This window comes from Drosophila bipectinata, chromosome 2R (assembly GCF_030179905.1).
Source record: "Drosophila bipectinata strain 14024-0381.07 chromosome 2R, DbipHiC1v2, whole genome shotgun sequence".
NCBI lineage: Eukaryota > Metazoa > Arthropoda > Insecta > Diptera > Drosophilidae > Drosophila > Drosophila bipectinata.
Window position 1 is genome coordinate 20524370 of NC_091737.1, and position 26196 is coordinate 20550565.

Sequence of the window (26196 nt, forward strand, 5' to 3'; positions counted from 1 at the left end):
TTTCTTCCAAAAGAAAGTTTTCGATCTAAATTCTATAAAAATCTAGACCGATATCTATTTATCTTTATAAGTGACATGATATCTCTATCAATTGTATCTTTATCGATTTTCAGATACAATTTATAAAAGCGAGGTATAATTATATAAAAGTGAAGTGAATATATAAAGAAATGAGCCCTTTTTATATTTTATCAAAATTGTGGAATTCAATCAAGTTGATAAGATATATATCTTCATTCTTTCTCTCAGTGCAGTCAGTAACCGTTAAAATCAAGTTACCTTCTTGCCATTCACTTAGCCTAGACCCAGAGGGACTCAGCGACACCCTAGTGGCCTTGTGGAAACCTGGCCAACTTGTGGTCCTTGGCCATCCCAGAGTCCTTCATCAGAGTCCCTCTCCCCCGGACTGTCTCCCCCTCCAAAGCAATTCCATCTGCCGGTTGCCAATTGCAAATTAAAGTCTACACGCGTCGCCCCGTTTTTTTCGGTTGGTTTATTTATAAACTATGGACTTGTTTTTCTAGTTGGGCCTGATAATCTTCATCATCGGCGCTTAATGGCTCTGAACCCAGACTCGGACTCGGAATCGGACTGGGGCTGGGACCTGTTCCCACCTCCCTGGCCCATCGTTTGGGCGCATTTCGATGAGTTGAGCTTATTCGGGATTTACGTCAATAGACGTTCGATCGAACAGATGAGAATATATATGCATAATCAATAAGTGATCTGTTTGGGTTTCGATTCTGGGTTATCAAACGGACGAGCCTCTGAGTCGCACTTCCAGCTAAAAATAGAACCCACCCGGATCCAGGAAATTTTCCAGTCGGAAAAATCATCACCTCTTCTAGGGGGTTCTTCTCAAGAAGGAGTTCCTTTGTTTCTTTTAAGACCAATCAGATTGGACACCATCATTGGTTAGATCGGACCACATGCCTCTATTTTTTGCAATCAGGCCCTGGCAACCCGACCTCCCAGAACCCCCAAAAAAAAGAAACCAAAGTTTCTTGGCTTATTTTAAAATTTTATTTGCTTGTTTTTCATCGTTCGGCCGATCGTCTGATAACTCAGGTTAAACGGCATTATGGATTTATACACTTGTTTACGCCAATTGCGGACGGGCCTCCGGTTACTGATAAGCTGCCACCAGGCCACGCCCCAAAGCCCCGCCCCACATTTCGGTTCCAAACACCAAACCCAATGCCAAAAAAGAAGAAACAGCAAGTCAAGTTCAGCTATAAAAATCTCGCATTCGTTTTCGGTTTATTTTACGCAATTAGGTCTAAGATTAGGGAGTAACCTATGGAACACATTGGAACAGATCACATGTCGGCCACACGCGCCTTCAGCACCTCCAGTTGCTCGGCCACCTCTTGGGGCAGGTGCTGGCCCACCTGCTCCTTGAAGTACTTCTCGATCTCACCGGCCTCCTGCCTCCAGAAGTCCTTAGGCAGCGAGAACAGCTGCTCGAGATCGATTTTCTCATCGAGACCCGCCAGATTGAGGGAGTCCTTGGAAGGCAGACGTCCTATGGCCGACTCCTCGTAGCATTTCTCGCCCTCCACCCGCCGGAAGATCCAGTCCAGGACACGCGAGTTCTCACCAAAGCCGGGCCACAGGAACTGGCCATCCGCGCTCTTGCGGAACCAGTTGACGTGGAAGATCTTGGGGACCTTTCCCCGCTTCTCCATGCTTAGCCAGTGGCTCAGGTAGTCTCCAAAGTTGTAGCCAAAGAACGGCCTCATCGCGAAGGGGTCGTGCATGATGACCTTGCCCTTGTGCTCCGCGGCGGCAGTGGCCTCGCTCCTCATGGCGGCGCCGATGAAGACACCGTGGGTCCAGTCCCGGGCCTCGAAGACCAGGGGTACACCCGCTGGACGACGTCCTCCGAAAATCATGCCCGAGATGGGCACTCCGGCCGGATCCTCCCAGGCGGGATCGATTATGGGACACTGGGAAGCGGGCGTGCAAAACCTGGAGTTGGCATGGGCGGCATTTCGGCCCGACTCCTTGGACCACAGCTTGCCGAGCCAGTCTGTTACGGTGACATCCCTCACATTCGCTTCCCCCATGCCCTCCCAGTACACGCCCCCATCCGAGGTGGAAGCCACGTTGGTGAAGATCGTGTTGCGGAAAATCGTGTCCATGGCAACGGGGTTGGTGGCCTTTGAGGTGCCAGGTGCCACTCCGAAGAATCCAAACTCCGGGTTGATGGCCCGAAGGACTCCCTCCGAGTCGAACTTCATCCAGGCAATGTCGTCGCCCACACACTCCACCTTGTAGCCGGGTAGGCTGGGCTTCATCATGGCCAGGTTGGTCTTCCCGCAGGCCGAGGGGAAGGCGGCGGTCAGATAGATCTTCTTGCCCTTGGGATTGGTGATGCCCAGGATGACCATGTGCTCGGCCAGCCAGCCCTCCCGCTTGGCGATGGTGCTGCCGATCCTCAGGGCGAAGCACTTCTTGCCCAGCAGGGAGTTGCCCCCGTAACCCGATCCGTAGGACACAATCTCGTTATCGGAGGGCTTGTGCAGGACAATGGTCCTTTCGGGATCGCAGGGCCAGGATGGTTGGGCGTGGACTCCGGACTGGGGAGTGCCCACCGAATGCAGGCACTTGACAAACTGCCCGTCGCCGGTCTGAAGGTGATCCAGCACCTGTGTACCCGCCCGGGTCATAACCTTCATGGACTCCACCACATACGGCGAGTCGGTGACCTCGATTCCTACCTTGGAGAGCGGCGAACCCACAGGCCCCATGCTGAATGGAATAACATACATGGTACGTCCCTTCATGCATCCCGGGAACCGCTCATCAATGGCCTTTCGCAGGTCCCCCTCCGATATCCAGTTTCCCAGGGCACTGGGTGTGGCCTTCTCCGTCACGGGAATCGCCTGCTCCTTCCGTTCCGTACAAATGAACGTCCGCGACTCGACACGGGCCACATCCGCCGGATTGGTGCGCGCCAGCCAGCAGTTATGGTACTTGGGCAGGGGCACAATGGTGCCCTGCTTCAGCATGAGGCATTGCAGCATCTTGCTCTCGCCCACAGTGCCATCGCAGATGTGTATCTTATCCGGCTGGCAGAGATCCACGCACTGCTCCAAATACTTCCTGACGGCGGGAGTAAGGGTCTTGGTATCGCCGTAATGGACGGAAAGCGAACGACATAGTAGACGGAAATTGTGGCTCTGGGGTCTAGAAAGTAAGCTGAAATAAAAGAGGAATTTTAAAAAATTTAATAATTGAATATATAGAACTACTAGTCCTACTGCTATACTTGGTACTCGCAAGACCACTTCTGTATCTTACATTTTTAAAAAGTATTTAGAATTGAAATCTGATTTCTACAGAGCTCTTAAATATATTAACAATCAGTATCTAATGCCAGGTAAAAGGATTCAGTTTGTTTGCCGTATCCTGCAGATAGTAGAGACTACCTGAAGACCTTTTCAGTTCGGTTTGGCCAACCGTTCACCTGACTAGCCAACTCGAACACAACTGTACTGCCGCTTGGCAGACCTCGTAACGTGAATTTGAAATTCTAAGGCGCGGGGAACGCACCTCCGCTGGAAAAGGCCAGATAAAAAAAAATACAGAAATATAAACAGAAAAAAGATATATATTTGTATATAGACAAGACCAAACTGGCTGATCAGCTGTTCGTCTGGTCGGTCTGGTTTTATTTCTTTTTTCGAAAGAGCTCTACTCCAAACTCGAGAAACTTGCTCAGCGTAAATTGCAAAGTATCTGAAGGGGCCACAGGGGCTGATGTGACGGAGGGGGGCTTCAGTTTCCAGGGTAGGCAGTGCTAAAGCCAACCTTCGGATTTGGCTTACTGAGAGATACTTTTTTTTCGAGATACTGTGCCGCCAACCCACGTCACTTTCGTTAGAAGCCGGTCTGCGGTTTTATGATGCAATCTTTCATCATCTTGCAGTGGCTGTTACTCTTTGAGCTCTCTGTTTTGGTTTTTTGGTCTTTGTATTTTGCAGATAAGAGCAGCAGTTGCAGGTACTTGCGAGTGTATCCGTATCTGTGAGATACTCGCCGCTTCCGGTAGACCCTTTAGTGTTCAGGTTGTAATATCTCTCTGGGTCAGAGACTCACCGCACAGCCACATGCCAGACAGCTGCTTACACAGTCCAAAGTCCAGACCCAGAGCAGACCCCACTATTAAATAGTATAACTTATCGTTTACATGCGCTTCAGGGTTGCCCCATTTGTGACGTCACTAGAGTGTCTGGGGCCAGACGAACCGAAATTAATGTAGATTTTATAATTTTTGGAACTGCGCAGTTTTCACCGCCACACGCTCTTCATAGAAACATACCTATACATATATATATAATATATGTATGTATATATCGGAGTAATCTGGCCTGGTTTATATTAACATAAGCCGTCTGCATGTTTGGGGCGTGTGAGGTGAATGATAAACCAGCGACATCTCTCAATGCCTCTGGTTGTGGCTTTGCCAAAAACTCACAGGCTGTTTGGTGGATGAGATGGCCAATTAAGCCGCAAATTGAATGAAAATTAAAATTTAATTCAATCATATTAACTGGATCCAACCGGCTTTTGTGCCTTTTGTGGTCTTTGTGGCGGGCGTCTGGCTTTTATCTGGGATTTCGGGTATTAGAACTTTATTTGCTCATTTATGATAGTTATTGGCCCATTGGAATGCTAGTTAAATAGTCTAAAACCTTTATTTACTGCACTGATAACCGAGTGAGACTGTAAACATATGCAAACCGCTTTCGTCTGAGCTGAACTGCCCCCTCGTATCGGTGATGTTGACACCCCAGCAGCTAATTATTTGTACAGCACTCGTGGATTTGCCCCAGCTTTCAGTTTTTTTGGACGGGGTCTTTGATTAGGGCCACGCGCCTCAATTGGAAACCGAACTGGCTGCGTATTTTGATTCTATTTCGGGAGATAACGCCGAGGCGGTTTCGGTTGGAAATGGGTGCCAGAATGTCCCCCGGCCTTTTCAAATGGCAACTACCACTGTACTCCCCGCAGTAGCATCCACTTTGGTCCACATGACGCCACGGATGCTGACCGTTTCCCCAGTCTCGGATGCCAAGATATACCCTAACAAAGGGGATTCAGGCTGCAGGATGATAAACTCTATAAAGGGGTTCTTTTAATGGAAGTTTTCCAGGTTTATATGAAAGTATCTTAAGGTAAATATTTAATAAACTTCTAATTCTATTATACCTCCTTAAAGAGTATCTAAAATTTCGTATAATTCCCTTTCACAACTTGTATTTTTTTTTGCAAAAACGACGCGTAAAATACGTAGAATTTTCAGAGAGCGCGTGTATCTTTTAATGTGTGTGCTATTTTTTATATGGAAAAGAACACATCTTTTTATAAATAGTATGAATACGGAATGTTTTCCCCATAAGCACTCATGGCAACAGTCATGGGGCAGTCAGCTGATCCACAAGATACCATATTCCTTCCCCAAAAAACGAAAAACTGTACTTGCAGTCTGATGAAATAAACGAAACTGGTTCCATCATCAAATAAATACTTGTAGGGTTCATTAGCCTTGGCCCTTCTTGGCCTTAGATTTATTGAAAGAATCAAATGTCAAAAAAAAGAAGGCGAAGGGCAGCCACAATCAGACGGAGGAGCTTATCAACTGGAGGACTCAGTCAAGGGTTTAATGGCCACAAGATTTAATGGGTACTTGTTACAAGAAATATAGCCTGCGTTTAAGAATGATTTATAATATATTACTCAATTTAAAATAATAATACTTTAGTTTAATTGTTGACAGCTAACAATGTAGTCATGATGCTTAATAATATTTACTGGAAACTGCATTATCTGTTTATTAGCTGTATAAAGTTTTCCACTTCCACAGATAGATTATATGAGACGTCATCTAAGCAAAAACAGATTCTTGAAATCCCATAAACAAATTCTTCGAAAACTTTTAATTTATTTTAAAAACCCCAAATATAACAAAGAAATTATTCATGGATGACTAATGGACCTTTCCTGGTTTCCTTCTTTCAGAAAATCACCTTTGTTTCGTGGCATTAAATTGCGCAGAAATGAAACCAGAAAACCCGGTCGCAACTGGAAATTATTGGACCCAGTCTGGGCCTGCAGTATAGTTTATAAAATAAAATTACGAATGCTGTTGTAGGAAAGCTCATTACCGCATATCAAAGTCCAACTAATTTCGTATATTGTTTACCGACTGATAAGCGGATCCTAGACTGCCCACGCTTCCAGATACATATACGAATTTGTAGATTAAACTGTTCCGCCATACATACATATGTATTTATATTTAAATGAATATTGTGTATAAGGTAATGGTTCGTTTGAATGGAGGTCTGGTCTGGTTTATTCCATGAATTACATCGGCTGAAGTCTATTTGTTATAAGCCCTAAAAAAAGCTGTGCTATGGTAATTGAAGTTTGTTGACGCTTGAATACTGCTGATTTAATCAATGAGACGACGGTTATGATTCAGATACTAGGGAAAATAGGAAACCACGCGTCATTATATCGTATATAGAAAAATGAATCTTATCTCTGGCGGCCAGAAGTTTCTGGGAATTCTCGGAATATGTGGTAAACAAACCATTAACTGATAGGAAGTAAGCCATGACTGTGGGCCATGTATTTTTATGCAAGCACTTCGAAAAGCGCGTGATTTTTTCAAATTTTAATATTAAAGAAATTGTTTTGATTTCTGTCTTGTATTGCTTGTTAAAAAAATGGCGAATATTATTGGTGTATTTTTTTTTAGCATTCGCAGGGGGGCTCGGCCTGAAAAATAGATTCAGACTCGTCGCGTCAACAATAATATTTTTGTTGTTACTGGTGCGGTTGGTGATTCGATGTCGTTGCCTCTGTCATTGCCGTCGCAGTGTCTAAAGGTTATCCCCAATGACACTCCACGCAATCGTCATTGCAGTCGTCAGTATCTGACGGATACCTCAATCAAAATGCATCACAACAATTGCCAGGCAGGACCATATCTATGAGAACCTTTGAGCAAAATTCTTCAAAACACGCCACTCTGCTGACTTGGCTATAAAAACAGAAGCCAAAACAAAAACAGTCAACAGGCGGACAAAGATTTCGAGTCGCTTGTTGCTAAGCGGCCTCAAAAAACCCATACATTCAGCGCTTTGTTTTTATTTTGCTTCTATACGTATTAAAACAAAACAAAAACGAACAACTTGCCTGCGATCTCCACACACAGATACACACACACACACTGGCACAAAGTACAAAGAAATCGAGTCAAAACAAAACTACAAAAATAATAAAAAGCGTGGGGGCTGGCGGCTGATAAAAAAAAGTGAACAAAGAGAAGGCGCCAAACCGAAAGCTTTTCATTGAACAAAGTATCTGGAGGAGGAGTGTTGCATACCTCTAGGCATGGGCGGAAAAAAGTAGTTCTATGGCTTAAGGTGAACGAACGGTGCCGCAAAGTAGGCAACGTTTAATAATGAATAAAGGAACCCTAAAGGTAGAGGGTTCTAGAAATACTTTGAATTAGATTTAATCTATTAAATATATATTTTCTTAAAGTGTAAATTATGTATTATTAATTTGGGAGGCAAAGACTAACAAACAATTGAAAGATTAAGAATTTATATATTTTTTATAACCCCCGTCTGACGTCGAGAGCCGAAAGTGCAATGATCTTTCTGGCACAGATGACATTAACATTGATAGTGGTTTTTTGTTGATGTAGCTCTTGCTCTCAAAAATGTCGTGTAATCAGTGTTGTTTATAATATTAATAATATGAATGAAGCAGCAGGGGAGTGGATTTTTCCATCGTAAAATAAAGCATGATTCACTACTTACAACCCTACATTGAGGTAGGTTATTTAATAGTTTGTTTAATGAAACTAAAGGGGTTTATCAACCTTGAGCTTGAAATTCGAGAAAACCACACAATGTTACTGGGTTATCATTTTCTATTAAGGTATAATAATAACATCAATTAAAAACAATTCAAGACTTGTACTAAACTATAGCAATTTGATAGAAACGCTTTATTTTTATGGGTCTCTTATCTAAAGGGGATTAGATAGATGGCTTTCGAAAAGAGATTTGGTATAAAGACTATTTTTGTTAATACAGAGATTAGCAGATGATTGACACAACTTTTTGGCCAACCTACCGCCTGGAATGGCAATCTAAAAAATGGAACCCAACCCCCCCGACTTCATGGGCGACTTACCGCCCACTCAATGGCTCCTCTGGGGCTTCGGTGTTGGCCGGCATTAGAGCCATTAGACTTACCCGCATCGCAGCAGCTGCGCGCCTTTGAGCAGCATTCTGTCACTTTGCGGCTGCTTTCACTCTCGCCCGCTAATACCCTTGGCTCGGATGCAATTTTATCTCCGCCTTAATCAATTTATAGCGTCCCGTTTCGATTCGTTTGGTCCGCCGTTAATTTGATGAAATTGCCGGACTTGATTAAAATTTATTTAGCGAAAGGAAATTCACTTTTTGCAGTGTTTCAGTGTCGCAGGGCGTTGGAAGTCTCTCCAGAGTGCACTTTCTGCGCTTCAGCTTAACTTATGTGTCTCGGTTTCAGTTGCAACTTGAGTTACGGTTTCGTTTTCGGTTGCAAATGCAGATGGAGATACAGATACAGAGATACAGATACGGGAATACAGCGGAGCACTTGTTGCTGCTCTGGCACATCGAGCCAAACTGACACTCTGCGGCAATTGCTGCGCTCAAGTAACATATTGTACATGTTTTTGTTTGGGTCTGTCGCTCTGAACCGATCCATTCCGTTCCGAACCGATCCGTTTCGATTCTCCCGGCTGAAGCATATGGCCACATGTTTGGCTCTCGTGTTGATAAGATAACACCCGACTCTGCTGCACTTGCTACGTGCCGCCTACTGCATATTCGTGGTGTCGCGTTTGGGAAAGCACCAGAAGACCCGGGACACGCCCCCGAAAAGGAGTGCAGACCTGTCTGGCAGGTATGCCGATCTGTTGTGCAAAGTTACGTCACTGCTTGCTTACACAGGAAAAAATAGGGAGTGCCTAGTTCCTCTCAGTGTAGCCATTTTTTTTATCATTCCCCTCATATCAATATCTGGCTACCAATCGAGAATTATTGGTTTACCTGTGTTAACATATTTATAGACCAATGCCATTTACGATGCTTCTTTGCAATAAAATGGCAAACCGAAATAGCTGCTGGCAATATCCAAGGTCGACCGCCAAGCACCACCCCTCGAGGCACCACCCTTTAGTGCAATTGCTCAGGAAGAACTCCCTGGCATTTCTAATCAAACGAGAATGTTGCCAAAACAAAACAAATAAAGAAGAATACAATGAAAACAAGTGAAATAGAAATGAAACTTTCCCCTCGTCGATAAGGTAATCGGGAATTCTTAGCTCCCGGTCCAAGGTGCTTCTAAAGCCAGAGGTCTATCAAAATCCAATAAATACAGATGGTTCCATCTGCCCGAGACAAATACATAAACGTGCCAGCCGGTACAGTGATGGCTCCCCAATAAAAACACTTTCACTTTCTTTTTTTTTTTTTGCTCTTCTTCAACTTAACGCACTAATCTTGAAATATCTTTATTAGTAATAATTTCTTGCGTACGATATATTTAATTTCCATATAAGTATTCATCTCTGCAGTGTTTTAATACATTCAAATTTACACGAGTCCTTGGGGGGCTTTAGCACTACGACAATAATTGATGTACAATAGTTATAGTAGAGCTAGGTATATAGATTAATATGTAGGTACGGTACTGCATATATATATATTCATCATATATATATATAGGTTTATGCTCGTATATATAGTGTCGGTAAACAAGTAAACTATACACTTAGGCATTTGGTACTATGTATTTGGTTTTGGTTTTTTGGTTTTTGGTTTTTTGGTTGCATTTGCGAGGATTTGATTTATTAAATGGATATGGAAATGGGGGGGTACGAGGTGTAACTGATTACTGGAGGAGACCTTATACTCTGTAAATGTTCCTGACAATAAAGTATACAAATCTCCCAATAAAAAATGGCCTTTAAATTCCTGTACGGCTATCGGGGAAAACTGCCACGTCGGTGACTACTACAAATTCCATTCTAAACTCGACGGGCCATGTCATAAGTATATTTCTATAATTGTCTTATTGTCTTCAACGTTATGCCGTTCATCGTCCATCCATTGCATTGACTTTGAGTACTTTGAAATTCCATGTGTTTTGATTAAGCTGTATATATGTACCTTTTCCTTTTGCCTTATTCTGTTTTTATCATTTTGAAAAATTAGAAAACCTTTTTTGAAGAAACCGAATTGGAAATATGATTTAGTAGTGTTTTCAGTGACGGATCAAATTCAACTTAACGATGGAGTGCTGCTTAAGAACTAGTTAAATATTAGACTTTATGGTTTTTATGGTTTTCTCCTCTTCGATAGAACTTTACAACCACTAACACTATTCACAGCAGTTTATTTTTCTTTTACTTTTTCTTGGTTTTTGTTTTCATTTGCTTAGTTCTGTCAGTTTAGGAAAATACTCTTGAGTGTTTCGGGGGAAATAGAAAATAGAGTGCCTGATTTTAGATTTTTAATTTTCGATTTTAGAGTCGGGTGGAGGTGGGACCTTGGAGTTTGAAGGGATGGATGAGTGCCTTAAAGCCTAGAATTTGAGGATATTATTTAGAATATCACACATTCCATGTATCTCATTTTCTAATCAGTAATCAGTAATCAGTATAGTAAGTATAGGTATTCTTTGTTCAACTCAACTAGAACTCGAAGTGTTAATACAATATATATTGTGTCTCAACGCTCTTAACCTGTCTGAATTAATAGTAAAGTGTGTAACTCTGTTTCTACATAAGTATTTATAGGTTGGGCAAGCACTTGAAGTCGAAAACAGAATTCAAATAAAAATAATAACGGCAGGTCTCTACTAAAACTAAATGTTGAGTTTAACTCCTTGGAAATGCGCTGGCTAAAAGTCGACTAAGAAGCGTTTTTGCCATTCAAGTATTTTGTTTGGTGGGCGGGGTGGGATGGATAGGGGACTGGAATGGGATAGGAATGTGGGTGGGTCTGAGATGGGGACTTAAGGAGCGCTTGGGACTCGGAAATACTTGGACTTTGTGTGCTCGAGTTTCTAATTGTAAAGCTTAAAGCATTTCAACTAAATGCTACATAATCGAATTTAAAATTTAGCAACCCGTGTTTAGTTCATATTTTTCCACATATTTCGTTATCCTTTCCATTGTACTCGTACATAGTTTTTGTCTTAAATTTTGTTTAGTTTTGCATTAAGATTGGGTTTAAGTTCAGTTTTTTGTGTTAAAAATATGATTTAACAATTTTTAGTTACTCGAACTTGAATTCAATTAGCTCCTTGGGTTTTATTCTGGTAGTTTTCTTAGACTTAGCTTTAAATTATTTTAAAATACTTATCGTAAATATTTATAAATGTTTGCGCTCAGCTCGGCATACATTCTCCTCCTGCCATCCATCTCGTCTCTTCACAATTCGGTTGAGTTAATATTTTACTTGCCATTTTTCGTTTCGTCTCGCACCTGGACCTTTACCTGTATCTTGTATCTGTATCTGTGTCTTCTGTTTTAGCTGTATCTGTATCTGTATCTATTGGAGTGGGCTTTGTGGCTTGTCTACACATCGTACGCGTCCTTCTTAAAGTTCGGCTTTCTGCTTGTTGGCACATTTAACACGTTCGATGTCTTGGTGGTGGTCGTCGGACGCATCATCATCATCCGCATGGTCATCGGCTTGTCCTCCTCCTCGTCGTCGGAGAAGTCGCTCTGGGTCTTAACATGTCCGCCCAGCGCGGGGCCGCTGAAGTCGTTCTCATCGTCCTCGTCGTCCTGATTGCGATGGCGATGGCGGAAAGGGATACAAAAACAGTGACGGTTATAAACGGTTGGGGCAGCAAAACAAACAATTTGGGGGACCAGCAAGGTCCTCTAGGAAATCAAGAGCCGTGTACAAAAAATTATGATACATAAATCAAATGAGCTGACACCACGTTGCGTATACTTGATATTCTACACAAGCGAAAGCTCTAGCTCTAGCTGTAAAACGTGGCCAGCAGATGGCGCTCTGGCGCGCAAAGCAGCACTGAAAGAAATCTAGTGTAAAACTGAACTGTAGACATACAATGTACTCTACGGAGGGAAGTAACTTAAAATCTAGCAGATACATATACATATGTATCTATACATTACAGGGTCGGCCCGTTAGATAGAAAGGATTTGAAAAAGAACTTACAGAAAAAACATCAAAACAATGAACAATAAAAAGGTAACCAACAAACGAAATGTAACGAAATGTTTAGGACTTTGTTTTGGCTTTTGGAGTGTTACTTTACCTGCAATTAGAGCCACGCCCAGCAGCCAATTCGACGCCCCTAACTCTTCTTGCTGACAAATATCTCGCCCTACCAACCAAGCGTTACTTGCTAGTCTTTTGACCCTAAAACTTAACCTTTGTAAATAATTGTTATGGCCGTAAGTATTCCTGGTGTCAGTTTCAGTTTTTGGTTAAAATAGCACTTAGTTTTTGGATGCTAACTACGAGTAATTGCTGTGCGTTGATTAGTTCTTAGTGGTATTGAGTAGTTGGTATTGCTTGGTATCTGCGGCATGAGCACTTGGTTTCTACTTGAGATGTGGCGTGCAACTTAGCACAGTCCTTAGTCCGATTCTGAGGTGTATCTTGGGTATTATAATCTGGTGTTTAGAGGTGGTGGTATTTAGGCGTGTTCTGGAGTGTGTGTGTTCTACTTTTTGATGTTATCCTAGACTTTATCTGATTGATGGCTGTTGAAACATGGCGCTGTACTGGTTAGTACGTATCCAGGGTCTCGATTCGGTTTCGGTATCGGTATCGGTTAGTTCTAATTCTAAACATTGACCAATGATAGTGGACACGGGGTAGCAGAGGAAAGAAGAGCAGAGAATTGTGTGGATTAGCTTCGATAATGTTCTTAGAAGTGGTGCAGGTGATGGGGGGAGATCCCTTTCGGTTTGGTTTTTTGTAAGGACGAGGACGAGGCACAACTTACTTCAAAGTCTCCAATTGTGAAGCGTGTCGCCGCGAGTGAGTTCTGCGGTGGCATATCCGGACTCATGTTCTGAACGACAATGGGCGTGATTTGTAGTATTATTAGAGTATTATGTAGTCAGTAATTGGATGTAAGCATTGTCAGATAGGAAAAAACAAGCGCAAGAGTGAGGAATGTATCGTTAGGTGAGAGAGAGACACAATTAGTCACACGAATAGACCAAATAGATAGAGAGCTTGGCAATAATCTTAGTCTAACAACACAACGAATGAGACAAAGAAAGCTCAAATCGAGTCTGAATCGAGTATTCTAGGACTCTATAGAGTCCATCACTTACATCATCGTCATTGTCGATCATCTCCTTGGTGGAGGCGGTTGTCTCGTTGCGGCGAATCGAGCCCTGGTGTATGTCCAGGTCCACCTTGAGGCACTGGAAGCTTCGCATGAGGAACACAATGGGCATGGGCAGGACCCCGGCCAGGATCATGGAGATGGCAATGATCATGACCCAGTTGGGATAGTCCTTTTGCTCGATCATACCCTGGAAGGAAAGGGAATTGGTAAGAATTGAAGGAGTTAGAGAGTCAAGGGCCATCTTACCAAATCAGCATTCCAAGCTCCGTAAGTAGGGTTCCTAATGACCATAAAGATCACGGAAGAGGCCAGAATGCAGACCATGATCACAGGGCCAATGTAACGCCAAGTAAGCTGCCAGTATAGACCTGGTCTATAGCCAGTCATCTGGTAGATGTCCTCAGTGAAGCTAAAGAGCAAGATTTTGTAGCTTTACTTAAGAAACTATTAAACCAGACCTTAACTTACCGCTCATGTCCATAAATAAAGATGACGGCTATCATCTCCATGAGTGCCACCACCACCAGGCCAATGGTGCCGGCAAACGAGTCGAACATCTTGAGCCAGTACTCCCCGGCACCTGTGCAGAAGATGAAACCGACAATGAAGCAGAAGAGACACACCACGCCAGTGACATGCTGTTTCTTAACCCGCTTGATAATGTCTATGTCGAAGAGGGTGCAGAGCATGCCCTCCAGGATGCCGATCTGTGATCCCAGTCCCAGCGACAGCAGCATGGTGAAGAAGAGGACGGCCCAGAAGGGAGCTCCTGGCAGCTCCACAATGGCTTGGGTGAACACGATAAAGGCCAGGCCAGTGCCCTCAGCAGCCTTAAGAGAAATACGATTAGGATTACATCCTCCAAGCCCATAGCTGTACTCACATTGTCCAATTCATGGCTTAAACTGCACTCGCTCAGGTGAAACTTGGCCATTTCCGTGGTGTTGTACTTGGCAATGGTCTGATCGTAAACCAAGCGGGTGGCATTTACATCCAGCAGGTTGTGCTTCACCAGGATCTCCGTGTTGCTGGAGGGGAATGGGGGCAAGAGAACGGGTCAACAATCAATCCAGACTGACTCAAATCGGTTCAAACCCGACAGTTCAAGAGCAATTGTGCCCCGTTAATTGATGCAAATTGACAGACACGACCGCGATTCCATATCGATTCTAATATCAATGGACTCGCGCAACATACACCCACAGGCCCATCCGCTACATTATTGATGAATGTCAGTGCCCATTGATTATATAATACATTGGCACGGGCCGGTTACAACTGGTCAGCAGCCATTGAAGCGTACTACGCATCCCCATAGATACACCACCAGCCCACTCACCTGTCCACACAGCGATCCACATTGACGGTGGCCTTGAAGCCGAGAATGGCAAAGATGACCACACTGGCGTAGATGGCGGTGACGGCATTGCAGACGGACACCAGGAGCACGTCCCGCACACAGTTGTTCTTGGGGGTGTTGTAGCTGCCGAAGGCAATCAGGGAGCCAAAGGCCAGGCCGAAGGAGTAGAACACCTGGGTGGCTGCATCCAGCCAGACGGTGGGCTCCAGTAGCTTCTCCACCTTCGGCGTGTACATGTGCATCAGCCCGGCTCCCGCTCCCCTCAGGGTTATGCCCCGTATGAAGAAGATGGTCAGCACGATGTAGGGGAACAGGGAGGTGAAGTAGACCACCTTGCCTGAGCTCTGGATGCCCTTCATCACGATGAAGAAGACAATGGTCCAGGAGAGCAACAGGCAGAGGACAATCCACCACTTCAGGCCGCCGGGTTCGTCCATCGAGGGGGCCGCATCCAAGGTGGTTCGATACCAGAAGTACGTTGTCTCCGAGGACTTGGCGCACTCCTCCAGCTCGAATCCTGTACCATTCGTCGGGCAAGAAGACCAAGGCAAAGGATACTAAAAGGATAATAATTATAAGCTATATTTGGATGGAAATTTTGCGGACCAACTCACCCGAAAACTATTGAAGAGGTAGAAGAACACCCACGTGATGATGACGTTGTAGTAGAGTGCCACAAACAGCGTCACAATGCAGGAGGAGATACCAATGCCGCCCAGCCAGGGGTGGATGGTGTTCCACACCCCCAGGGCGCCCAGTCGCATTCTCTGGCCGATGCCCAGCTCGATGAGGAAGAGGGGTATGCCCTCCAGTATCAGCATAATCATGAAGGGTATCAGAAACGCACCTGAAAGGGGGAATACCATTAAGTAACATTTAACACTTGAAGAAAATATTTAAAAAATTATTACTTTAAATGATTAATTCTGAAGGTTATTAAGGTTCTTTAGAAGCTATAGAAACTACATCCTTTTATAGAAGGAAAACAATAGAGCCTCTTGTCAAATATATGTAACCCTTCAACCTCTAACCTCTTCTCTCTCTGTTTAAAATCCATTGTGATTGAGAAGACATGACACAAAATCAATGTCCAACTGGCTAACAATAATTTGCATTTCTGGCCTAGTCAGGAAATATCCGCTTTAGTAACTGGTTTGATATTTCCAGTGTATTTGGGGCTTAGATGTTTGCTCATTCCGACAATTGTAATTGTAATTGAATTAAAACCAGGGTGGGGCTGCATTGTCATTAGAAATGTGCGTGCCTGCCACGAGGTGTGTTACCACCACCCCCCGTACCACCCACGCCCCTTCCCAAGGCCACCAATTGAGCCCTTCCGCTGTCGAAAGCCGTGCAATTAGTTCACATTAAATCTCATAATGTTATTGTCGGTGGCTTGTGCACTTGATTAGCTGCAGTTCGTTGGCCAACTACTGATATTGGATATGACACAAGTGGTAGCACCCGGGGGGCTGGCTATATGGGGGGTGGGGGCACACCCTCCACCCAATTAGGCGTTATCGCTCAGGTGACGCGTGGAATGGCACTGCCACTGCCGCCAGACATTGATTGAAAAATTCTGCAACAGTTGGCGTTTTCGGGGTAATCCGAGAATTAGCGTAAAATTCCAGTGGCCAAGAGTTGGAGGTAATTGGTTATTAATTCGATGTTATGTGGAATGACTTGACAAGCTCTGACATTTGTAATGAGCTTCTATTCTTTGGAAAATTGCCATGAAAAGTCTCATGATATTTGAAGCCCAAAAGAAACATAATAGTTGGATGATAATATTTTATATCATAAATATAGTTAATATAGTCCCTAGAATACTCACCACCCCCATTCTGTTGGCACAGGTAGGGAAAACGCCAGATATTTCCCAGGCCCACCGAATAGCCGATAATGCTGAGGAAGAACTGCATCTTGCCGCTCCAGGCGGCCCGTTCCGGCTCACCGCCCGGTATGTCCACCGACTGGACGGAGTTGCGCTGCGGGGCGGTTAGGACTATGGTCACTCCGTGGGTGCCATCGCCCCGGGCCCGTGTGTTCAGTGGGGCCATCTCGTGGCCGTTGCGCGGTGCATCGATGATTTTCGTGGCAGCCATCAACGTGCGGAATGCCCCGTCGGAGTGTCCCTGCTTTCCTTTCTGAAAAAAGTGGAGCAGTCGATTAGGCCCGCCATCGTTTGATCGATACTCCTCCTCGAGAGTATCCTTTGAAAATGTTCGTGAGTGTCAGTCAGTCGTCTGTGTGTGTTTGCCCATTTGTGTAGAACGTTGTCTTGTGGTGGGGACGTCCTTGAGCCGCCATGTAGTGGCTGGTAACTCAATTTTGTCCCTAATTGTTTGCCATTAGGCGGATCCTCTTTGCCAGCCTAATGGAAACTTTTCCGTGGAGCACCCACGCACCGTAGTTCTCTCCGTAATTCGATTGCTATGCAAATTTTTCATATGCCGATGAGGGAATTCGTGTATCATGCATGTATTTGCTGTTCTTTTGCTGCATAATTCATTAGGAATTTGGCAGAAAAAGCCAGCTTGTGAACAAATACGCACGTACCCCTAGACCCCTGGGGGATGAGGGTCAGAGGTTAATTAGAAACTAAAACCTCTATGGACTGTTTACGAGTCACTGAACCAACCACCCACTCTGGTCTCTGGTACGTGACTTCCTGAACCTTGTTGCTGGGTGTAGGGGACACCCAAAATTTCACATTTCTGTTGACTGGCCCCAGAAGGTCGTTGCAAATTGAAAGAGCAACCAAAAAAAAGTGTAGAGAGTAGGAAATAGAGGTTCTGTGGGCGGTGGTGGGCGGTAGAGTGGTAGGGTTGGTCGCCTATTTACTTGGAGGCTCGTCTCGGCCTCTGTTGCTGACGTCGTAAATTAAAGCCAGAGGATGTGGCGCGAAAGAGAGAGTGATAGGCCGATAGAGAGAGATGGCCTTAGCGTGGGTGTGTTGTTTGGGGCAGCAGCTGTGCGGCAAGAAGCAGCAATTCACCACAAAAAGAGAGGCCAGCTCTCTCCTGAAAAGCTTAGAACAGCTTTTGGCGTCCTGCCGCTTCATTGATGCACCTCAGGGTGAGGGGGCCCAAGGGGGGTACTACCCACTAATGCCAGATATATATATATATAGTCTTGGTCTATACTTCTTGATTTTGCGTATACGTAATGCGCTATGACGTCTTTTGATGGCTGCCTTGTACTTCCAAGAGCGCTTCTGGTGGCGTGGAATCGAAGCAACCTCCCTCCCTGCCAGATTGTAAATATTTATCCATTTAGAGATCGAAAATTATAGCCCACAGCTGCAATAATACAGATACTAGTTTGTCACTAGTTCCCTAGAGGCAAATAATCACACAATTGTGACTTCATCCTAGACTTTTGCAAGCCAACGTGGAGGATGGCCTGGCCTGGCCTGGCCTGGCCTGATTGCACAATCCATTCGCTGTTACGTAAAGCTGTGTGTGAAAATATTAAAGTCCTGTGATTGCCACACTCGTATTGTTGCTTTTGCTTGGCTTTCTCTGCCAGTGCTGTTGCTTTCTGCGTCGCAGTTCATCCCTGCCTGCCACGACCCTGCCTGGTGGAGGAGGAGGCAGCCAACCGGCGTTTCTAAATAAAGCTTCGGGGGCCAGGACACGACCGTGGCCCTGTCATTGGAACGGTTTAGCCCACTTAGACCATACAAAGTGGACTTAAACACAAGGCTTAAATCATTGCCGTAGGAAATTACTCAATGATGGGTGCACGCGGTCAAGATTGATGGCCACTGATTGCCCCTGACATTCTGTCAGGATGTAATCTTTAAAGATCCCGCCCTGGCATTATATAATACCGCAGCATGGGAGCTGCAAAAAATTTCCGGTTTGAATTTAAATGAATGGAAATATACCAGGCTACCATTCTATCGTCAAAAAAAAAACAAAGCCCCACACACACAGTGACTTATTCAGGTACAAAAGCTTGATGTCCTGGCACACACACACTCACATCTATCGCCAAAAAAAAGGACAAAGCCTTTTTGCGTCGTAGCTAAAATGATATTTGAGGAAGCAAAAAAACAAGTTCATCCCTTTCAGCTAAAAGGTTAAGGGAATGGAATTTAAAGCTTCTACTATTTTCAGTTAAAGTGCCCTAGAAATAGACCAAAACGAGAGATAAAGAAAGGGATATAAACAGCGATAGAGAGGGAAGAAGACGGTGAATTCGATGACATGGCGTGTTGCAGGCTGAAGAATCGATAAGAATCGCTTTATAAATGGTAAAGGTGCAAACGGGGGTGTACCATGTAGTCCAGCTGGCGTTTTCTATTCTGCATAAATCATGCAATTTGATTGCCAATGAAATACGCTCTGTTTATGCAATCGATTTTGCACATTTTATTGGCTTTTGTTTACGATCCGCAAACGCGGAATTCAGTGCGAATCGCACTTTGCTCATTTCGCTCTTCAAAGTTTTCAAATACCAACTAATAATGGCATATATGTTTCTATTTTTGGAATCCACTCGCTAGTGCACCCAGCCAAAATGGGCCAAAACTGCGCATAAATTGGGCTAAAATTTTGAAGGTCCTGAGTAATTGCTTTTCGGCCAGGTTTGGCGCCAAGTCGAAAATCTGAACTTGTGCTTCTTCCACTTCCGTTTCCGCATGACCTTGATGCCGTGTGTGGGATAGCCTTGGTGGGGTGGGGTGTGTTCTGGGAGGGTTTTCCTGGAAATCGATTGTTAAGATCAGCATGTTTGCAAGCACTTTAGCTGACAAATGGACTCGCTCCTCAAAAGTTTATTTTTGGTAAGCCCAGCGTTGTTTACGCATTCCTAACCTTGGTGGCAGGAAGGTTTGTTTTTACAATAATATTATGTAAATAAACGCAGCTGATGTCGGTCGGAGCTGATGGAAAATTTCCAAACGACATTAATAGATATTGAAGCTCGGCCTGGGTTAGGGAATTGCAAGCTAATGCTTTTGCACATTTTCGTTCAGTAGAGCCCCGAGTAAGTAGCCATATAATTGATGGACTGTCGTGGTCATACACGGAAGTAATGTGACATTTTATGGGAATTTTGACGAGCGTATCGCATCATATGTGGCAAAACTATTAAGACTACTCGGCTATAACTTTTATAAAAAGAAAACCATTGTATTCTTTTTAAATATTCCTCAAGTCTACTTCTGCAAAACAATCAATATTTCAAGAATTATTCATTTCCTACCCAAAAGACAGCATTAATTTTTTATCTGAAACCCCTGAGGACATGTGCACTCGTCTGCCAAAAAACCAGTGCCTTATATAGGACTATATAGTCCCCAACGATATATATATACAAACTTTCGCTCTCACTCTAGAAAGAGAGAGGGGGGTAAGGACAGGAAAATGCAATCAGACAAGCCAAAGTTCAATTTCTTGTGCTTTTCTGTGTTTTTTGGCACAGCATCAACTTTGGGCCTGTTGAGGACTAGGGCTGGTAAATGGTCAGAGGGTGGAGCTTTCTTCTGGCCACAAAAAAGAACAAAATAAAAGAAAAACATCCCCCACAGCCAATGCCATTGCCAGCCCCAATGCAACTTGAACCATGCCACAGGATCTCAGGGTCTGGTCCAGTTCCCACGAATGTAGAAACTTTGTTTTTGGGTAAAAAAGGCAATTAAAAAGTATTGTTTACAGTGTCTGCTCCGTCAAGTGATTAATCATCTGATGGGTGGACGATTGCCAAACATCTGATTTGATTTTGGTTTTCCCATGTTTTTCCCTCATACACCACCACACCTTCCCAATCCGTAATGTCAACGTGCGAAGTTCGCGATTTGGCGACTGATGGATTTTTCGCATTTTGTTGCTCTTTTGAATAGAATGCACAAAAATGCATATTTAAGGTGGTGCTACGAGGGCACGAAACAATTAAAATTTGCATAGAACTGTGTGCGGTTTTATTTTTTTTTTTATTTTGGAGGCGGAATTCCACGTGTATCCCCTCCCAACCTAACATCACTCGGCATATAAGAAAGAAAAGATACATCAAGAGAGAGAGAGAGAGTCGGGATAAGAGAGGAAGTGGATGTCCTTTGTGTAGCTGTGTGCGTGTGTGTGAGTGGGCAGGACACGTCAAGCGAAAAGTTTTCGCCTGGCTGTTGGCTGTTGGTTCCGTACCAAAGTTTGACTTGGCTTAGCTTCGGGATTCGGAATTCCTGGCTGCTGTTAAGGGCGGATTTTTCACACACACACTCTCAAAATCGTAGACACACGCGCGTTTATCTTATTTCAAGGAATATCCTTCTGGTATTGAGGAACTTGCGAATGCTTTGTGATTTTATTTAATTTAATACTGGTAATACGTTCAGCGAAATGCACCAACACACGTCTGAAATCAATTTCGTTCGACGAATTTCTGCGATTTTCGCACGGAGCTTTGCTCGATTTTCACGACCGTTGATTTGTGCTTTCCGTTGTAAACTGAATCTGAATCTTAAATGCGAATCGTTTGGCGCCGCTCGAAGCTTTCAAAGTGGTGGGTTTCGCTACGCCATCGCACTACCACCACCATCTCCACCGTCCATGCCATCCAACCACTACAACCACAACCGAAAGGCACTGACGCAGGACACTCGCGCCGCCGTTGGGAGTGCATGGAAATTTTTCGGGCTGGCAGTGCGAGCGGGTTTAATTTGGGCAAAGCTTCACTTTCATTGATTGCCGCCCGTGAAAGGAGGCCAAAAGCTCCAGGAGCACGTGGCCATACGCCCCTTATCGGGGGTTGAAAGCTGCCCGAATGCCGCTGCTCCTTCTGCTCCTGTCGTTAGTGGTGGTGGTTGAGAGAGAAAGGGAGAGGTCCTGCCAGAGAAAAATTACCGGGAACTATTAAATATTCATTTATTTGAAACAATTTAGGTTTTGAGAGAGTTTTTTTTTATTTTTAATATAAAATAATATTAAAATTTTTAAATCTTATCTTATTTTTAAATCTTAATTCATTTTTTTCTTCATTCCATTAATTTATAGTAGTTTTATTTTAAATTTCCGTTAAAGAAATTCAACTCTCTGTAACGGAAAGGCAGCCCTTCTATTCCCAACAACAGAGGGCGCCTTTGTTTCGGTAATATAACAAATATGTTCCGGTAAAGAGGGCGCCTTTGTTTCGGTGACGGTAATATATGGATGCTATCGATATAATATAGAAAAGTGCGCGGCTTTTTTAAATTATTTAATATCCCTAAGAGTTAAATTTCGCATTAAAATAAATATTCTTGTAAAATATTAGTTTTATGAAAGATAAAAATGAAAGATTCGATTTTAGCTAAGTACAACCAGAAACCACCAATTATTTAATCTATAACACGCCAAAGAAGCCAATTAAAACTAATTCAAATCATGCATTAAAAAGTAACCACTTTTTCAGAATCTTCAATTACATGTTTAGACAAATAAAGCGGCAAATAAAAATGAAAACACCGTCGTATCTGACAAGAATATTAAAAGAACACCCTCTGACTCCGAAAAGGTTAAACGTGTAAGCCCTGTACACAAAACTCGTAATATTATTTCGTGGCCAAAAAAAATGCAGAAAAAACAATGGTAACAGGGCGAACAAAAGCCCGTCTTGTTTTCCTCCAAAACAACCAGAAAAAAAAACCAAATCACAAATATTGTTTGACCCTCATTATGTTTGAAATTTGCTTTCACAAGCCCAGCCAGCGAACACGAACACATTAATGATAGGACCAGCAAGGATACTTGTGAGAACCGAATCGGAAACTACACTAACTTCCTAATTTAAAAGTTTACATCCTTGACTCTCCGAAATTGTATTAAGCAGGCAATTCAGAATTTAGTCTGGACTGTAAATTTATGAGAGAAGTTATAAACACTACAAAATTCAATTCAGTAAAAGCTTTTACCCCCCGAACTGGTTCCTTTTTTTTCAACTTATTCAAAAATTTAAATTGGGGCAGTTTGAGTTATAAAAGTTTCCGTTTGGAGTTTCTATGGCCCTGTGTAGAGTATCCTTTTCAAGATTCCTAAAAGTGGGGGGGAGGAGACAGCTAAACACAGCAGTGCCAGAAGAGGGTTGAACAAGAGGTAGCTGGGGAAAGAAAACAAGGACGGCCTGTAACTAAGTAAGATGTGCAGAAAGTTAGTTTTCCTTTCGTTTCCCGATTTTTTCCCCTTCCTGGTCCTACTTGCTTGCTGGTGTTTTTTTCTGTTTTTGATGCTCTACGCTCGTAAACTCATTTGCCTGGCACGCTGACAAGAAACCGGCCGAGATACAACCACAACAATAACTACAAAAAGCAAAGGCATAGCCGGCGGCAAGTTTTCAGAAAATACAGTAAAGTAAACATCTTGGACGACCCGTGGGCAGGCACAAGAAAATGAGACTCCACCTCCTGCACGGCATCTTCGGTAAAGAAAATAATACAATTTAATATAAACGCTAGGCCTCTGATTCTGTTGTGGGTCTCATTGAATTTTCCGCCCAGTGTCCTGGTGTCCTGGTGTCCTTCTTACTGTTGTCTTTTTGCCATTGACACGCAACGCCTAAGCGTATGCAATGAAAAATTCAACTTTTGCATAATCCGGAAAAACTTGCGCACGCACGAAGGTAAACAAATTTGCACGGCAGTGCCAGACGGTAAATGAAAATGTCCTAAAACTGAGGCACGACGCTTAGAAAATTATGCAAAAATAAACATTGAATGGCGAGGGGAGTGCAGGGCTGGAGGGGATAACAAAAAACACTGAATGAAAAGCACACACATACACACAAAGTAAAAAGTGTGATAAAAACAAATGCGTATTCTTCTTGTTTTTTTGTCCTTAGAGTGCTCTTCCGTCTCTTGTTCTTGCTATTCGCCTTCATCCTCGTCATCTCCTCGCCAAGGTGATTATCCATAATCCCCCGTAAGAAAAAGAAGCATCCTCCGCGTATCCTGGCTGGATTGAATGACTAAAGACAAAGTTTTCCTCCTGCCCAGAAGATAAATTTGGGACAGTAATATGGTAGTCAGCTTGGAACCAGCTCTGTCAGGTATTTCCATGATACCTACTGCTTCAATACACTCAAAAAAAAGTTCAAGACTTTTAATTTAAAAGCTTAAAAGGCAATCTAATCACATTTATGGCAATCTAGGAAAGTAATATCCTTAAGTAATATATCATATGGTTTTAGGAAAATTACATTTTCACCTTTTTTTCCACTTTATCGCCTCACCTTTTATTTTCCACCCAACCCCACTCACTTCTCCCACTCTTAGATTCCTGAAAATAGACAGGTATGAGATTCAAGCGTTAATATTTTTAGCAGCACCGGAATTTGTAGTCTGGCAGCGATAAAGCATCTTTTCGGTGACAATGAATCGGGGATAAAGCATTTTACGTGCCACCGACTGGTAAATAAAGTGCTCGCTCCTCTGTCCTTGCAGATGTGGTCCTCCCGCCTCTCGCCTCGCAGGATTGTGGCTTGTTGTTTCAGCCACGTCGCTGATTTCGCATAAATTATGCAAGTATATTTCGCCCGCGAGAGTCGGTGGGAATGAAACATGCAGGCGACCAGAAATCTGCGGACCAAAAACAGACCCCAACACAAATTACGAATGTGCTTTTTATGCAGTGAAAACAAGACATTTTCCAGCAGAGTGTAGAATAAATACACAAGGTGGATCCAAAGTTGGGACACGTTTAGAGAGTATATCCGGAAAAAGGCAATCGACAAAAAGGGACCACAAAAGCCACAAGAAAGGCATTCGAATTTGATGCCGAACGAAATTAGTTTTGTTGGCCCAGCGAAGGGTATTAATGAATTTCCATTCTACCTTGTGGGGCTACGAGAAACAACAAATAACATTTTGGCCAGCCATTTGGAAGTGCATTTGACTGGAAGACCACAAAACCAATTCTTCATATCCGGCAGTGGGCTGGGTTATTGTCCAGAGAGCCAGAGAACAAAAAAAACTGAATCTGAATTCATTCCTCTTCTTTGAACAACTACCATTCCTGCCTGCCAGAAAAGCCACCAACTGTGCACCTGCTTTTGACTCTGACCCGAATCCTGGCGTGACCCGGCAACAGGTTGCAAGTAGCCACCGGCAGTGGTTTCCATTCAACCATGGTCACCGACACGTTTTCCCTGAACATTTCAGCCAACATTGTCTCTGCCCTGTCCTGTCCTGGCCGGGGAAGGAGAGCCTCGCTGCATGTGGTATTAAAAATAAAACCATTATTTTACGTCACCCTAAAAGGACATACTCAACCCCCTCGCATGCCATAAACACAGAACTTTACGTTCACCTTTACCTTGGCAACCCTCCGGGGGAGTGGCATAAACTGCAGTTTACTGGATGCCGATGGGGATCTATTTGAAGCGAAGGTATCCTGTCAGACAACATGTCGTATGAGTGATATTTCCAAAGTTTAATTTCAATTAAATGATAATTAATATTACAGGACAATACAAACCTAAATCCACAACGACATTTGTAACTAATACAACAATTTGTAAGCCTGCTGGCTTATCACCACGACAACAGAGGTCTTTAAATAAAGGTCACAGGACACAAGCGCTGAGTCAGCTGGTCCTGACATCGAAACGATTATCCGATTCTAATAAGCTCGAGGACCTCGATAACAATACAAACTCGGTGAATTGACTCCTGCCGGCTTACACCTGCCATTGTGGACTAATTTGCAACGGTTTTGTTATTTTGTATGTATTTACCGGGACTATCGATGGGTTGCTGGGGTGCTGGGAATAGGTTGAACACCTATTCATGTCCCAGGCACAATGCCAGGATGTGGATCGGGATTCGACGAACATGTAGTTATGCAAATTATACACCCGCACACATGACTGCACGTAGGATATCAATGGGGGAAAATAGGGATTTGGATCCCGAGACCAAAGCAAACATTTTAAATGGTTTTAATAACTTTACACCCACACGCATCCCAAACACACACGCTCTCACGCAAAGGACACCGCACACCTGCCAAGGCGCACAACAATAATAACAACGAAAGCGGCTAACAATAGCCCATAGTAATGCGAATCTGGCTCATGCATATGCAAGCCCCATATACAAATATCGTCCTGGGCCCTTTGTGTTTTGTCGAAAACGAAATCCTTCCTTCGGCCCGCTTCCAGCATGCCTGGACTGGCTAAATTAATGCTAACGAGGATTAGACAAAGTTAAATGCGAATTCATTCCGGCCAGCCCCCATTTTCCATTTCCATTTCCCCTTCCAGTTCCTGGTTGTGCGGTTCACTACAAAAGTGAGTTCATTTTCCTTGGCAGAGGCACGTGACAGGGAAGGTAAATTGGGGCAGAGTCCTCGAGACAACACTGTATTAGACAACGTGAGAATTTAGTAGACCCCAAAAATTAATTTCGTTTCACAAGTGAATGAAATTCATCA

At 43.6% G+C, this 26196-nt stretch overlaps 2 protein-coding genes across 3 annotated transcripts; both read right to left on the reverse strand.

Moving 5' to 3' along the window:
• Nucleotides 1-1227: 1227 nt before the first annotated feature.
• Nucleotides 1228-8770, reverse strand: LOC108122474 (Phosphoenolpyruvate carboxykinase 2). Its single transcript, XM_017237075.3, has 2 exons — nt 8286-8770; nt 1228-3204 (listed from the first exon to the last, which is right to left on the reverse strand). The coding sequence occupies exons 1-2, from the start codon at nt 8318-8320 to the stop codon at nt 1320-1322; spliced, it is 1920 nt and encodes a 639-aa protein (XP_017092564.3). The 5' UTR covers nt 8321-8770; the 3' UTR covers nt 1228-1319.
• A 2605-nt stretch (nt 8771-11375) lies between these two features.
• Nucleotides 11376-21246, reverse strand: LOC108122516 (sodium-dependent neutral amino acid transporter B(0)AT3). Of its 2 annotated transcripts, XR_011442398.1 has the most exons (11): nt 20938-21246; nt 16623-16935; nt 15403-15635; nt 14768-15345; nt 14312-14456; nt 13897-14258; nt 13675-13837; nt 13412-13615; nt 13075-13143; nt 12379-12912; nt 11785-11875 (listed from the first exon to the last, which is right to left on the reverse strand). XR_011442398.1 is itself a non-coding variant. In XM_017237151.3 (9 exons), the coding sequence occupies exons 2-9, from the start codon at nt 16891-16893 to the stop codon at nt 11663-11665; spliced, it is 2169 nt and encodes a 722-aa protein (XP_017092640.2). In that variant the 5' UTR covers nt 16894-16935; nt 20938-21246; the 3' UTR covers nt 11376-11662. The 2 variants fall into 2 exon arrangements, 1 of the variants encoding a protein (XP_017092640.2); XM_017237151.3 differs by lacking the exons at nt 12379-12912; nt 13075-13143 and having other exon boundaries at nt 11376-11875.
• Nucleotides 21247-26196: the final 4950 nt, after the last annotated feature.

What these genes read in the sequence shown, in the direction of transcription:
- LOC108122474 (XM_017237075.3), bottom strand. Translation starts at nt 8,320, where the DNA reads ATGCTGCTCAAAGGCGCGCAGCTGCTGCGATGCGG. An exon ending in GCGCAGCTGCTGCGATGCGG is followed by an intron (nt 3,205 to 8,285) that starts GTAAGTCTAATG and finishes CTTTTATTTCAG; the next exon opens with CTTACTTTCTAGACCCCAGA.
- LOC108122516 (XM_017237151.3), bottom strand. Translation starts at nt 16,893, where the DNA reads ATGGCTGCCACGAAAATCATCGATGCACCGCGCAACGGCCACGAGATG. An exon ending in GTGCCAACAGAATGGGGGTG is followed by an intron (nt 15,636 to 16,622) that starts GTGAGTATTCTA and finishes TCCCCCTTTCAG; the next exon opens with GTGCGTTTCTGATACCCTTC. An exon ending in ACCTCTTCAATAGTTTTCGG is followed by an intron (nt 15,346 to 15,402) that starts GTGAGTTGGTCC and finishes TTATCCTTTTAG; the next exon opens with TATCCTTTGCCTTGGTCTTC.